At 44.5% G+C, this 15,997-nt stretch overlaps 1 protein-coding gene across 1 annotated transcript in view; it reads right to left on the minus strand.

The window, feature by feature from the left end:
• LOC138949931 (trichohyalin-like) overlaps window positions 1-15,455 on the minus strand; it is a 53,242-nt gene extending 37,787 nt beyond the window's left edge. The window contains exons 1-11 of the mRNA XM_070321715.1: window positions 15,379-15,455; window positions 14,381-14,605; window positions 13,309-13,418; window positions 10,324-11,651; window positions 9,273-9,431; window positions 7,944-8,083; window positions 6,703-6,903; window positions 5,103-5,250; window positions 3,182-3,273; window positions 2,395-2,555; window positions 1,159-1,477 (exon numbers count right to left, since the gene is read on the minus strand). Coding sequence (XP_070177816.1) covers window positions 1,159-1,477; window positions 2,395-2,555; window positions 3,182-3,273; window positions 5,103-5,250; window positions 6,703-6,903; window positions 7,944-8,083; window positions 9,273-9,431; window positions 10,324-11,651; window positions 13,309-13,418; window positions 14,381-14,497 — 2,775 coding nt within the window. The 5' untranslated portion in view covers window positions 14,498-14,605; window positions 15,379-15,455. The remainder of the gene's footprint in view (window positions 1-1,158; window positions 1,478-2,394; window positions 2,556-3,181; window positions 3,274-5,102; window positions 5,251-6,702; window positions 6,904-7,943; window positions 8,084-9,272; window positions 9,432-10,323; window positions 11,652-13,308; window positions 13,419-14,380; window positions 14,606-15,378) is intronic.
• Window positions 15,456-15,997: the final 542 nt, after the last annotated feature.

Raw genomic sequence — 15,997 nt, forward strand, 5'->3', positions numbered from 1 at the left:
TTATTTTGCAAAAAAAAAGAAGTTTTTTTTCTTTTTTCTAAGGTCGCGCGAAAGAAATGGGTCGGTCGGGTTACCGTAAACAGACTATTTTTTTGTTGTTGGCCTAATCAAAACATTGCTCCAGGGGCTTGCAACGTAGTACAATATATGACCTTACTGGGAGAATGCAAGTTTCCAGTACAAAGGACTTAACATTTCTTACATACCGCTTGACTAAAATCTTTACAAACATTGACTATATTCTATACAAGAAACACTTAACAAGGGTAAAAGGAGAAACAGAATCCGTTAGTCGCCTCTTACGACATGCTGGGGAGCATCGGGTAAATTCTTCCCCCTAACCCGCGTTGTTTTTTTTATTGATTGACGGATGGATTATTTAATTAATTTCTACTGTCACTGACACTCTATTGTGACAGGTGTGCATGTATGGTGGGCCGGGTAGCTCAGTGGGTAGAGCAATTGACTTGTGATCCTAGGGTCACAGGTTCGAATCCGGCCGGGACAGTCACGGGTCAACTTTATGTGTAGACTCAGATACGGTATCCATGTCCCACCCCTATGTCACCACAGTGACACGTAAAAGACTTCGGTCATTCTGCCATAAGTGCAGGTGGCTGATTACACCTGAACACGCACTCAGCTGGGTAGCGCGACTATTGTTGCTGCTAGCTTTCAACTGGGAGAAAGCGACCCGAATTTTTCAGCATTGGAATAATAAAAGTAAATAGAATGGAAATGAACGCTAACACACACCAGGACAATTAGTGAACTACCAGCAGTACAAATGGCACTATAAAATGTTCGGTCGCTTGCTGTCAGACCAGCTTCATTGTTGGTCGGGGGGGGGGGGGGGGGGGGGGGGGGGGGATGGGGAAGCATAGGATTATTCTCTCTCGTTTCATTTTTTTTTTAAAGGAGGCTGGAGGTACTAACAAAGTTCTCTATGTCTATACAGAAAAACTCCCCTTTAAGACCTCCAAACTAGGTCTTAAAGGGGAGGGAGTCTGACAAGAGAGGTACATTTACACAGGTTGTCAACAGAAAACCGGAAATCACGTAAAAAGTCTTAAAAAAGAGGATGTCTTAAATTGGGGGAGGGGGGTCTTAAAAGGGGTGTTCCACTGTACTAACGAAGTTCTCTACGTCTATACTGACCTCCAGGTCGTTCAGCATGGCCAGTTTTTCCACCTGCATGTTCTCGATGTCTCGCTTCAGACGCGCCTCCACCACAGACGGCTGCATGCTGCCCCCCAGGCGTTCCTCGTAGCTCGTCACTTTCACCTGCTGGGTCTGGAGGCTGCGCTGCGCTTCTCTCAGCTGCTGCTGCGTCTCTGTCGCCTCCTGCTGCAAGCGCTTCGTCTGCTGCTGCAGCTCCGACACCTGGCTGCGCTTGGCTCGGTTGCTGGCCACGCAGCGCTCCAGTTCGCGTCGCAGTTTGCTCACCAGCTCCTCTGACGAGTGACTGCCGTCAAATCTAAAATAAAAATCAAAATAAATGATTCTATTTAAAAAATTGTTAACTTTTATTTAATTTTTTTTAATTAATTTTTTTTTTATAAGAACATACAGCCGAACAGTGGTCATTATAGATAGGTGGTCGCCATGGAAAGGTGAATTATATAGAAGAAAACGTCGTCTGGGATCCTTGGGAGGGGTCCTGGTGGGCAGGTGGTGGCTTTTAACAGGTGGTTGCTTTCATAAGAACTGCAGACTAACAACCCCCCTAGTGGTAAGGCGTCCGCCCCGTGATCGGGAGGTCATGGGTTCGAACCCCGGCCGGGTCATACCTAAGACTTTAAAATTGGCAATCTAGTGGCTGCTCTGCCTGGCGTCTGGCATTATGGGGTTAGTGACTGGTTGGTCCGGTGTCAGAATAATGTGACTGGGTGAGACATGAAGCCTGTGCTGCGACTACTGTCTCGTGTGTGGCGCACATTATATGCCAAAGCAGCACCGCCCCGATATGGCCCTTCGTGGTCGGCTGGGCGTTATGCAAACAAACAAACCAACAAACCAACCAACCGGCCCACGCGACTGGGCCGATGTGCACAAGAAAGTTACAAATTGAGTGTGAGCCAGCCACGCCATAGGATTGCTTGAAAACACAAACAAACCTCAATTTCAACAAATCCAAATCAGAAGCTGGGCTCAGGTACACGAGAAAGTTACCACCCAAACGGGAGCCTCCCGCAGTGTTGGATTAATTGAAACTGAGATGTGTTGTGACTTTAACCAATCAGAGCCCGCAGTTTGTTCTCTCCTGTTTGGGTGGCACCCACTTTCGCTTCGTCCACCCAGCTGAGAACTTTCACATGCACAACCCAGGTTCCCGCCTGGTTGGTAACTTTCTCCTGCACACCGGCCCTGATCACCGGTCAAGCCAAATCTCACCTGGCGGTGGATTCCGGTGTGGAGAAGTCCAGTGTCTTGCGGATGCCGAGGTCGGAGATGGAATCGTCGGTGAAGGCGGAGGGGTGGGAGGAGGAGATTGCGCCCAGAGAAGCGGCCGACTCCAACATGTTGAGCTGTTCCTTCAGTTCCTGGACCTCTGTCTGCAAAACGGAGGGTGGCCACAGTTTCATTGTTACTGTCTTTAGTTAGTGTGACCAGTATCATCAACAAACACATATCAAAGTCTCTGTCTGTAAACCAAGATGTATGATCCATGTGGTGCATCATCAACCAATACTTTGTGACACAGACATGAGTAACACAAGAGAGAAACGTGTGTGTGTGTGTGTGTGGTGTGGTGTGGTGTGTGTGTGGTGTGGTGTGTGTGTGTCTGTGTGTACTTGTGTGTCTGTCTGTGTGTCTGTGTGTGTGTCTGTGTGTGTGTCAGTGTGTACTTGCGTGTGTGTGCGTGTGCGTTCCAAACATTTTCAATTCCTTCTGGAGGTCATCAAATTCTACAGGTAGGTAAAGTTTCAAAACTCAAATTTTGCAAAGGTTGGCAACTATAATTTAATTTTCCATTTTATGACCAAAATTTGACCCTGTTCTCACCTTGAAATGTCAACCAGACTTGGGTCATGTCAGGAGATCATCAAACCAGAAAAATGTGTAAAGATACAAAAGCATCCAAAAAAAATTCAATGTTATTTTTGTGTGCTTATGAACAGACTATCACTGCTATTTACTAACACTCACTGATTACTCAGGTGAGTCAACAAAACCTTACCTGCAGACTGTTACACATGTCGTCGGACATATTTTTGGACATGAGCGACTGTTGTAGCTGTGCTCGCAGCTTGCCCGTCTCGTCATTGGACGCTGCAACATCACCATGGCAACTGGGGTAATCAAACAACCACCCACTCCATACGGGACTACTCATACAAATATATATAAACTCTAAGGGTGCTTAAAGATGGAGTACGGCTGCCTACATAGCAGGGTTATTGAAAATGTTTGTGCACATAATCTTCCCATCCCAGTCGCCATCTGTGTAACTGAGAGCCCTGCGAGCGTTTGACACTGAACACCAACAACTGACAGATTAAGATTCTGTTTCTTAGAAAACAGGACTGGAAACATCCCAAACTCAAGACTAAACAAGAACAGCAAGCACCTGACTGAGTATTTGTTCAAAATAGTAGGCTTCATTGGAGATTGGAGGAGGGGGGGGGGGGGGGGGGGGAGGTGTGTGTTTGTGTGTGGATGTATGTGTGTGTGTTTGTGTGTGGATGTATGTGTGTGTGTTTGTGTGTTTGTGTGTGGATGTATGTGTGTGTGTTTGTGTGTGGATGTGTGTGTGTGTGTTTGTGTGTGGATGTATGTGTGTGTGTTTGTGTGTGGATGTATGTGTGTGTGTTTGTGTGTGTGTTTGTGCGTGGATGTATGTGTGTGTGTTTGTGTGTGGATGTATGTGTGTGTGTTTGTGTGTGTGTTTGTGTGTGGATGTATGTGTGTGGATGTATGAGTGTGTTTGTGTGTGGATGTATGTGTGTGTGTTTGTGTGTGTGTTTGTGTGTGGATGTATGTGTGTGTTTGTGTGTGTGTTTGTGTGTGGATGTATGTGTGTGGATGTATGTGTGTGTGTTTGTGTGTGGATGTATGTGTGTGTGTTTGTGTGTGGATGTATGTGTGTGGATGTATGAGTGTGTTTGTGTGTGGATGTATGTGTGTGTGTTTGTGTGTGTGTTTGTGTGTGGATGTATGTGTGTGTTTGTGTGTGTGTGTATGTGTGGATGTATGTGTGGATGTATGTGTGTGTGTTTGTGTGTGGATGTATGTGTGTGGATGTATGTGTGTGTGTTTGTGTGTGGATGTATGTGTGTGGATGTATGTGTGTGTGTTTGTGTTTGTGTGTGGATGTATGTGTGTGTGTTTGTGTGTGTGTTTGTGCGTGGATGTATGTGTGTGGATGTATGTGTGTGTGTTTGTGTGTGGATGTATGTGTGTGTGTTTGTGTGTGGATGTATGTGTGTGTGTTTGTGTGTGGATGTATGTGTGTGTTTGTGTGTGGATGTATGTGGATGTATGTGTGTGTGTTTGTGTGTGGATGTATGTGTGTGTGTTTGTGTGTGGATGTATGTGTGTGTGTTTGTGTGTGGATGTTTGTGTGTGGATGTTTGTGTGTGGATGTTTGTGTGTGGATGTTTGTGTGTGGATGTTTGTGTGTGGATGTATGTGTGTGTGTTTGTGTGTGGATGTATGTGTGTGTTTGTGTGTGGATGTATGTGTGTGGATGTATGTGTGTGTGTTTGTGTGTGGATGTATGTGTGTGTGTTTGTGTGTGGATGTATGTGTGTGTGTTTGTGTGTGTGTTTGTGTGTGGATGTATGTGGATGTATGTGTGTGTTTGTGTGTGGATGTATGTGTTTGGATGTATGTGTGTGGATGTATGTGTGTGGATGTATGTGTGTGGATGTTTGTGTGTGGATGTATGTGTGTGGATGTATGTGTGTGGATGTGTGTGGATGTATGTGTGTGGATGTATGTGTGTGGATGTGTGTGTGTGGATGTATGTGTGTGGATGTATGTGTGTGGATGTATGTGTTTGGATGCGTGTGTGTGTTCATGTGCATGTGTGTGTGTGTATTTCGGGTTGGGGGAGAGAGGAATAAAAAGCAACTTCAAACAAAGGGCAGACAACTGACAGGCGGCGAGCAGGGCCTGGCACCGCTGCTGACTCTCCTCCAGGCTGCGTGTCAGCTGGTTGATGGTCGCTCCCCGCGAGATCTGCGCCTCCTCCGTCATCTTGGTCAACTGTCGCACCTGACTCTGTAGCTTGGACACCTCTTCTGTCTGTACGCACACAGAGAGAGAAAGAGAGAAGGGAATCAGCTTGTTTTGTGTGCAGCGTTTCTCAAGCAGTGTACAATGACATTTGTGACCCTCCACCACGGAATGAGTCGCATGTCACCTTTGCCCGTTTTCATAGTTTTACATTTTCTTAAAGAATTTGTTATGCTCTATCCAGTGGTGAAAACCGTTTTAGAAAAGATCGAAAACTTTTCGAGTTATAAGCCTGTGACAAAGGTGACCCTCACACTGATACCTGACACCCCCTGGACTTAAAATATGCCTAGCGCAGAACCGCGCAAGGTGACATTATTATTATTATTATTATTGTGATCATTTTTATGCGCCTAATCTAGATATAGCCCTAGGCGCTTACATATTAATTTCTGCCGTTTGAAATGGAATTTTTTACAGACAGACAGACAAACAGACATTTTTTACACACAATATATAACGCATTCACATCGGCCAGTAAAGCTCAGTAGCCTATTAGGCGAGCATTCACCTTTCACGGCCTTTATTCCAAGTCAAACGGGTATTTGGTGGACATTTTTATCTATGCCTATACAATTTTGCCAGGAAAGACCCTTTTGTCAATCGTGGGATCTTGCGACTCATTCCGTGGTGGAGCGTCACAATTGTTATTTTCTGCGCAGACTGTTGACTTTTTGTTATCACTGTTTTGATGACAAGACAAACAACCATGTAACACAAAGATCCCCCATCATGCTAAGGGGGATAACCAATAGAAACACAAGACTTCTTCTTCTTCTTCTGCGTTCGTGGGCTGAAACTCCCACGTACACTCGTGTTTTTTGCACGAGTGGAATTTTACGTGTATGACCGTTTTTTACCCCGCCATTTAGGCAGCCATACGCCGTTTTCGGAGGAAGCATGCTGGGTATTTTCGTGTTTCTATAATCCACCGAACTCTGACATGGATTACAGGATCTTTTTCGTGCGCACTTGGTCTTGTGCTTGCGTGTACACACGGGGGTGTTCGGACACCGAGGAGAGTCTGTACATAAAGTTGACTCTGAGAAATAAATCTCTCGCCGAACGTGGGGACGAACTCACGCTGACAGCGGCCAGCTGGATACAAATCCAGCGCGCTATCGACTGAGCTACATCCCCGCCCCTGAAACACAAGACTTATCATCAGTCAAGTTCACATTTACCTAACTGATAAGAAGGCATTGTAGGTAAATGTTTTGTCATGAAATGGGCACGGATTGGCTGAAGATAAGCATGGTTAGGGGGTTACTGCTTTATCATGAGATTCGACCCCCCGAAAGTCTGGCCCCAGGTTAGCTGGCAACAACAGATCTCAGTTCAGCTGAAAAACCATATTTAACAAATTATGAGTGTTAGAACTAAGATTTCTGTACACATTTAAAACAGCAGTGACACGCACAGGAGCCTCGTTTTTGTTTCACTAGAACAAAGCCAACATACCCTGCCAGCAATGGAATCGTTGGCGGCGTCAAGCTGCTGCTTCAGGTTGAGAAGTTGCGAGTCGAAACGTTGCTGCATGGTTTTGATGACGGCCTCGTGTTGGTGGCGTGCGTGAGTCAGGCTGTCCGTTCCATGTAGCCCCGCCACCTGGTGGCTGAGGTTTTCAACTGTTGTCTCAGCACTCTGCAGTTTCTTCAGAAGCTGCAACAGATTAAGTGTATCTTGAATACTAACTGCTACAGTGACCACCACAAATCTAAGAAAATCGAAGCTTCGATGAAAGTTAGAGTTTGTGAACAGAAAATGTGTGTGTGTCTGTGTGTGCACATGGCTCTGTGTGCATGTTATTTGTGTTCGTGTGTATGTGTGTGTGCCTGCATGCATGTGAGTGGTTGTCTGCATGTGCAGGGTTCCTGCAGGGCAGAGCTGATACAATTCAAGGAGTTTTCAAGGACATTTCCAGGACCAAATAAATGCTTTTCAAGGACATGATTTTCCCCAAATTAATGCAAAGCACCAAGCTTACCTTCAGTTTTTCAAGTCATCAAGTTTCTGGTGAATTTCTATTAGTCATTCCGTAGTTGTTTCCCTTGCCAACTTCCGGGAAGGGAAGCAACTACGGGTGACTAGTAATAGTTCATCTGCTTTCGTTTTCACTCGATCTTTTATTCTCCCAAAATGTGTACTGTATTTGACGAAAAAAAAGGGGGTTGCATTTTTTTTTAAAATAAGACAAGCTGCTGACGAAATGTATAGACAACAATTTGGAAAAATCAAGTACTTTTCAATGACTATTTAACAAAACTCTATTTTCAAGCACTTTTCAAGGCCTGGAAAAGGTTTTCCAATTTTCAAGGAGTTTTCCAGGGTTCAAGGACTCTGTACGAACCCTGCATGTGTGTGCTTGGGTGTGTATGCACATGCCTGTGTGTGTGTGAGTGTAAGTGTGTGGTATATATACATGCATGGGTGCAACCTGGAAAATTTCAAAAACCGGCAAAAGCTGGGGTCCAGCTTTTTTAGTATTTGAAATGCCAAAAAAAACCTCTCCTGAAACAAAAACATCGGCAGCCGATGAAACCAAAAATCGGCTGCCGGCGTGTAGCCGGCAGAGTTGCGCCCATGTACATGTGTGTGTGTGTGTGTGTGTGTGTGTGTGTGTGTGCATGCCTCTGTGTATGCATGTCTGTCCATGCATGCCTGTGTGTATGTGCGTGAGAGAGTGTGTGCAGACCACAGACCTCCTCCTTGCTCTCTGTGAGGGCTGTGATCTGGGTCTGAGCGCTGTGCCGCTGACTCTCTGTCTTGCTCTGTTCGTCCTTCACTTGCTGCAACAGCTGCTGGCACTGCTTCAGGCTGCTCTCCATGCCTTCCTTCTCCCCTGCAAAATGTCATCGCCATCATCACCATCACTGCAATCCTCCTCCTTTATCATCATAATTGAGGATACTTATATATAATGGCACAAAAATATTCACATTTGTAATGGTCTTCAAAATAAAAGGGTTAGTGGGGGGCGGCAGACGAGAAAGCCCCGCCAGCAATCACGCAGGCTACCCGCTGTCTTAACCCATTTGGCCCCGGAGCACCCGCTAGCGCCCGCTGTTTTTCTGCAGTGGCTGACCGCGGAGCGCCCGCTACCAGCCGCTAAACACGTGTCTCAGTAGGGCGCAGCCATTGTTGTTGTTATAAACGAGACTCTCGCGGACGAGACTTCGTTGTTTTCGCGACTTCCTTCCGGTTATGCACATGTTTTCTTCTTGAAAATTGGTTCACTGTGAGAGGAGTAGCGATTTTTTGAAACTTCGAAATGGATACACGATCAAACGCAGAGTTTTGGTACGACTTCATGGGGGACTCGGACGATGACAACGATGTTTTTCAGGGATTTACGGACTTAGACCTGTGTAAGGGACACTGTTTTGCTCAGTTTCATTTGGAACTGCTGCAGTAGCAGCCTTCTGCAGCTTTTTCTTTTGTGGAGGTTGGACCCTTGCTGCAAGTCTGTGTGTTTTCAACAGTCTGACACTGTTTTGAAAGAGTATAAGAGACCAGACACTGATGTTGGTGCTTGTGTGAAAGTGAAATTTTGTACTTCTGATTTTTTTTAATACATTCCTGTGCTGTGTAGCTGCAAAAAAAAATTGTATTTGAAGGAATGATGTTTTGTGCATCAAGGAAAAATACACAGGTGAGTCAAACTTTTCAAACAGCATTTTATTTCATTTTTTAAATGTTTGTACAAGTGACATGTGACGGAATTACTTCCCTGTACATGGGATTTCATAGTAAAATGGCTGCCGCTGGCCTGGGGTCAAATGGGTTAATGTGTAATTTTTGCGTATATGTAAAGCCTAAAGCTAAAAGTAAACGTAACAGTTTGATTTTATTTTCCTTCTGTGCCACATGTGAATGCCTCAGTTTCTGTACAGCCATACACTAAGCTTGTTGATAGTATTGCCTTATTGAGTAAACGGGAAAGCTGCATTTGTAGCGTCTTCCCAAACTAAAACAAATAAATTTAAAAAATGAAAATGTGTTCAGACAAGACACCATAACTATGTGCTAACCTGTGGCGACAGACAGCAAGTGTTTCAGCCTGCGTCGTTCCTTTGCGGATTCCTGTGTTAGCGCGTCCATCTCTGACCTCAGGTCTTCCAGCTGTCGGCCACGCGCACGATACAACATCTGTAGCTGTGACAGCTGTGCCGTGTCCTCGGTGTCCCCTTCTGCCACACAAACAGCCAGGTTAACCATGATCACAACAAAGATAAAATTTGATTCAAAAATGCGGTTGTGACAGCGTCTGCTCAATTTTGTTTAATGTCAAAATGGTGTTTTCGATTTTGCTTGCCAATAAAAGCCATGAAAATCTCCCACAAATTCTCAAACAAGTCTTGACACTTTCAGACATCTGTCTGTCCAGCAGTTGCTGTATTTACACACATACACACACACACACACACACACACACACACACACACACACATACACTCACGCACATACACACATACACACACACACATACACACACTCACACACATACACACACACACACATACACACACACTCACACACATACACACACTCACACACATACACACACACACACATACACACACACACACACACACACACACACACACACACACACACACACACACACACACACACACACACACACACACACACACACACACACACACACACACACATGGGCAGGGATGTAGATGGGGCGAGTATGTAGCTCAGTCGGTAGCGTGATGTCTTTCTAACCAGTTGGTTGCTATCTATTTATTTCTAAAAGTCAACTCTGAATGCTATCCCCAGGGAAAGCAACTGAAATTTTCTCGAGGTTGTCCCCTAAGGACAATAAGATTGAACAAAAAAACGTTAACATTTTTAAACTAAAAGAAAAATACAAATTTCTCACTGATGAAAAGGGGGTAGAAACAACATCAGCAGATCAAGCTGTGGACACAATCAAAATGAATAAAAGTCTAAACGCACACCCACAATCAGTGAAATCAGTGAAGAAGAAATAAATAAAAGCAGACAAGAAAGAAAAGAAGACACATCAATTTCACATTCCCCTTGCTACCAAGAGTCAAAACAACCAACCCTGTGTGATGAAGTTGACCTTGAGCTCTGACCCTGCGGACGTGACGGCAGGTTGTACGGACGGCGCCAGCTTCCGGTACTTGACCGTGTAGTGGTCAGTGTCCTCCTCCTCCCTGTCCCCTGCTGCAGACCTGTCTCTTCTCACCTGGCCACCGCCATTCTCACCTGTGCTCTTCCCACCACTCCTTTCCTCACCGTCCCATCTCCCCCCGGAAGCAGGAGGGTAGCGTGGATGGCCAGACTCCACCCCCTGAAGGCTTTCAACGGAAGAGCGCACCTGACTCCAGTCTTGTTCTGCAGCGTTGCCATGGTAACCCGGATAAACTCCGCCCCTGTACTCTGTACCTTGACTGCTGTCTGCCGTTCCTGCGGTCTTTGTCCAGTCGTGGTGAGCAGTGTTTTGAGGGTACCCCGGGTGGGGTCCCACTCTGTTGTTGGCGAGCTGTACGTTTTCAGGGTGAGAGGGTACTGCAAATCCTTGCTGGGCAGACACGCCAGCCCCCTCGTTTGTGTTCCAGTCGTGTGCAAAGTTTGAGAAAGCCTCCTGGTGAGAGGCCGGGGCTGGTTCTCCACCGTAGTCCTGGAAGTGGTACTGATCCTGTGAAGGAGTTTCTCCCTGCTGTGTCCCGAAACTGTCGGTCTCTGCGTACATGAAGGGAGTGTAGGGGTGGGGGTGGGGGTGGGGGTTGTTGTCGCTGGGCTGGCTGTCGTGGCGATAGTGGGTGGGGTTATGGGCTGGGTGGGTCCAATACTGGTCGGCAGAGGTAGGGGGTGGGTAAGAAAGCTGCGCATCGCTGTAAGCAGGTGCTGATGACGGCTGTGAAGACGAAGGAATGCTGTAAGGAAAAGCAGGGGCTGCACTGTATTGACCTCCCTGTGACTGCGAGTGCTGCCCACCGTCCACATAATCGTGCTGAGGATGGTCCACCACATCGCCGTATCCAGGGACCCTCCCTTGCTCACTGCCCAGTCCTTGCCACATTGCAACGGACGTGTCATGTTGTGGCCGTTCCGAAACCTCTCTGAACGCCGGGCCAACACTGTTATTTTCTTGCCACCTGGCACCTAATGTAACGCGCTCGACGGACGCTTGACCCTTACTATCTCCCGTGTGATCTTTCAACAAGGATTGTGCTGAGCTGTGGTTCTGGTCAGTGTGGCTGCGGTGTGCTGGCCAGCTGTGCGCATGGTGACCAGTCTGACTACCGTTGGGGCCTGACCCAGGCTTTGAGGCAAGCACGGCAGTTGTTGCCAAGGATGTTGCTCGACCGTTGCTGCTGTCTGCGCTGTGCGAGTGGCGGTCAATGCTGGCAGGCAATGCCGAAAAACTGCAACGAGAAAAATATAGGCAGTAAAGTACTAAACCAGCTTGTGAATTGTTCACTGATCTGTGTGCGGCGCTCAGTCAGAGCAGGTGAAGCTAAAAAACACAAAGAAACAAGTTGCTAAAACTTAAAGCAATATCAAATCAATCTGTCAACCAAAAGATTAAAACTAAACACACTGGGCCAGTCTTCACTGAGACTAGGAAACCTGTCCACCAAGGTAGTGCTGACTGCATGAGAGCTAGCCATTACCCTATTGTAGCTACAGGGTGACACGAAAAAAACAGATCCCACCAAAAGTTTAATATTTTCTGAAATAATCAGCCGATTCTTTTATTTTTTCAGGTGAGCCAAGCTGAAATGATGTTCTAACAGCCCACCAAGTTTGAGCTTCAAGATGTCATGGACAACGGAGCATAAGACATTTATAGTCGAGGCCTATTTTCGCCGGCGAACAGATTTGCTCGGGCTGCGCACAACAGACTCTCTGACTGAATCAATATTCCTCGGTGTCCTTGCTGATTTAGGTCGACCAGAGTGGGATCCCCTGTTAGGGTTTTTACTATTGAGGTTATTGACAGTCCCATGGTCTCTGAACTTATCCCTCCATCCATAGATAACTGATTTAACAGGAAAGTCTCTACGTCCAAACTGTCTTTTGAATTCCAGTTGAGCAGCGTGGATAGAATTCGACCGAAAATAGGCCTCGACTATAAATGTCTTATGCTCCGTTGTCCATGACATCTTGAAGCTCAAACTTGGTGGGCTGTTAGAACATCATTTCAGCTTGGCTCACCTGAAAAAATAAAAGAATCGGCTGATTATTTCAGAAAATATTAAACTTTTGGTGGGATCTGTTTTTTTCGTGTCACCCTGTACATGGCTACAGTATGCATCAACTCCTGCACTGTCACCTGTTTTTTTTCATGGATGAACAAAGTGGTTTGTTTGTTTGCTGAAATAATTTTAAATTATGGCTTATTCCTCTTTATGAAAAACTAACAAGAAAACTTTGGTCTGCAACAAGAGCTCTTGTCGTGGTCGCAAAATTCTACATACTATTTGTGAAGAAAACAGCTAATACTCTTTCAAACTCCTATGTTCACTGAAACTTCATTCAATCATTTAAATAAAAAGAAAACACACCAGTAACCAGGTTAACTTCATTCAATCTTCAGCTTGCAGTTTGAGTTAGCGGAGACTTAAATTACACATGCACACACAGACATTGAGGTTGTGACCCAGGAAGCTCTCTGGCTAACCTCTCAGTCTCAGTAGTAAGGCCAAAACAAAAAATATGTTGGTTTAGGATAACTCGACCGACCCCATTTTTTACCCGCCGACCCTAAAACATTTTTTTCATTTAAAAAAAAAAAAGAACAAAAAAGAACTGTTGGCACATTTTGCGAACCATACCTGGACTAAGGGAGGTAACCTCCTTTGAACTCAACATCACGTGTGACAGTTGCAATGGCGGCTTTGACTTCGAGCACCTGCTTTGCAAAATATATACTTTCGCAAATGCCATCATGGGGGAAGACATCAACTAAATTAAAAAAAGAAAAAAGCCTTCCTTCTGATCCTATTTTTTTTGGCCTAAAGATCAAAATCATATTACAATTACAATAGCTAACATAAAAGTAAATACACAGAAACCAACCTGTCATGCTGTGACGAGATGTGACTGTGGTTGACAGAATCGTCTTCCGAGGAAGCTATGGAAAGGTCGTCATCAAGGTCATCAAAAGCGTTGGACAATAACTGACGTAGCTGCACACAAGAGAGAACACTTTACTTCAGGAAACTCTAGATCCAACAGACTAGAAAAATCATTGGCAAACATTAGTTGTAGGTATAATTCCTGACACAATGACATTGAAATAAATCAAAACAAAAATTTCAATTTCACACCAAAAAGCTTGAGTATGGCAGTCACTTTGAAACAGTGCACAGATTTGAGATTTATTCTACCTTTAACAACGTTTTTGTAAAACAATCTAACCATCATTTTCCTGCGTTACTCTAGTACTACATGTATTTATGTATCAACTGTGCCACCACCCAGCCTTTCCTAACTGACCACTTTCTCATGTTATGGAACATGATGCACCCTAGACTTTCCCACCATCTCAGCATCCTTACTTTGCCTTAAGTTATTCAGTTTCACTTTGTACCAAGCTCTAATACCGTGTAGTTGCTTTTCCTTTATGCTCTACTCTAGTGAATAAACCTATAAAATAGATACTCGTCTGATAATCTACTGACGCGGCTTAGAGTGTGAACCTATGATATGGCCTCCCCTCACAAATAGCATCATAAACAACAAACATCGTACAGTGGAACCCCCCCCCCCCCCCCCCTTATTTTCTTTATTAGAAAATTGGGTTTTAAAAAGGAGGGAGTCTTAAAATGGGCGTAATTTACAGAGGTTAAGAACAGAAAGTCTGATAAAACGAGGTCTTAAAAAGGAGGGAGTCTTAAATTGGGGGTTCCAGTTTCCACTGTATTATTACAGTTTCCTCATTTACTGCATTGTCATCTTCAGAGGGTGGCCCACCGCAGCGACGTCTGTAAAGTCGAATAAGTCTAGAAGTGAAACGAAATTGAGATAAGGATGGAGCAGTGGATACTGGGACAGGGCGGTGTGAGACTGAGAGCACACCAGGACAAGGAACAGGTGTTTGGACAGCAAAAAAAACAAAAAAACAACCACACACACACACAAAAGTTACCTCATTCTGTTGCATCTGCTCCTCCCTCTCTATCTCCGCCTCCTGCTGGTTCTGCAGGTCTTGTGCGTCAAAGTTGATACTGACGCCATTGTTCACCAGGCTCACGTTGGCGCTCATGGTTCCGCCTCACTGATTTCACCTTCTGGCTTCATGCACTTCCCTTAGTCTGACAGCATGAAGTTACTCTACATGTATTTGCTAGATCATTCTGTCTTGTATAGAGATCTGAAAGTGAAAAGAAGAAATGCCTCAGTTTTGAGTCATAAAAAGTATAGTACATTGCTGAATTTGCCCATTTAGTCATTAGTTCTAGTACTAGTAGTACTATCGGATCCAGAGCTTACTTGCTATATAAATGCTACCATTTCTAGGCATGTTCCTTGAATAATCCTAAAAGTCCAAGACCAAAACAATACACCTCTTCACTTGATTTGTTTTACTTAATTACTTACTAGTTACTCTTAGTCTTAAGTCTGCTTCAGAGTCAGACGTGGACAACTTTACAAAGAGACATGCTCTTGTGAACCTTCATTTTACTCATGTCTGCCACACAATCGTTTTAGGATGCCTATCCCGGAATCTTTCTTAAGATGTCATTGTCACACAAACTGCAAATGAAACAGAAAGTGAACTGTCGACTAGAACGAATTCCGTTCCTCACCAGTTACTCACATTCACAAGCAGGAAACTGAAGAACATTCAAATGAGTCTGTTCCTAAACTGAAACTGCAGCTGAAATGTACCCTTCGTACAACATAATCCAAGCAGAATGTCTCTCTACCGAGATTAACTTCTTCTAGACACTGTCAGAACCTGCACGTATTTCTTGTCCAAACAGTCCTGGCCTCAACGTGTTTCAACATGTCTTCACACAATTGCGATTTTCGCAAGTGCCACACAGTGACATTTTGTGCCTTGAGCTTCTGAAAAAAGTAGTAACTTGATAAAGCAAAGATTTATTAATTGAATTTTTTGTTAACCTCATCTTAATGCCTTACCACAAGTCGTCATGGCGTTCTTCTTCGTCAACGCAATGATGTTGTTTTGAAGGCACCGCCATTTTGACGCAGAAAAATATCCGTTTACAGGAATTGGGCGTAATAACATGATTGAACCGCACGTTTCCACTCAAAATACCCCGTCTGGGTTTTAGCAAAGAAACAATTTGTTCTTCATACTCAATAACACCATAGGGTTTATATTTCTACCAACATTATTTTAAGAAATGTAAGCATATGTACATCAGAGAGATGTAGTACATCACTGACACTGCCGAAATCGTGTGTAAGCTAACAGCGTTATTACCGTATCATAATTTCATTTGCACTGCTAAATATACTGATGTATCACAACAGAACGGAATTTGATAACATTATTACAAAAAAGGAAAGGATATCATCAAGTGTTGATGTTTCTACATTTACTGTAGCCTCATCTTTCGTAATTGATTTAGATATCATTCTTTCTTATTAAATGTCTTCTTCATTCCCTTCATTACTGACTGCTCTTTGTAACTTATAGGTACCGTTTACGCATAAACAAAATAAAATAAAATAAAACAAAACACTGGCTGGGCATTGTTGTTTAATAGTTGTGTGAAAAGATAACTTGCAAACA

Source organism: Littorina saxatilis, linkage group LG16 (assembly GCF_037325665.1).
Source record: "Littorina saxatilis isolate snail1 linkage group LG16, US_GU_Lsax_2.0, whole genome shotgun sequence".
Taxonomy (NCBI): Eukaryota; Metazoa; Mollusca; class Gastropoda; order Littorinimorpha; family Littorinidae; genus Littorina; species Littorina saxatilis.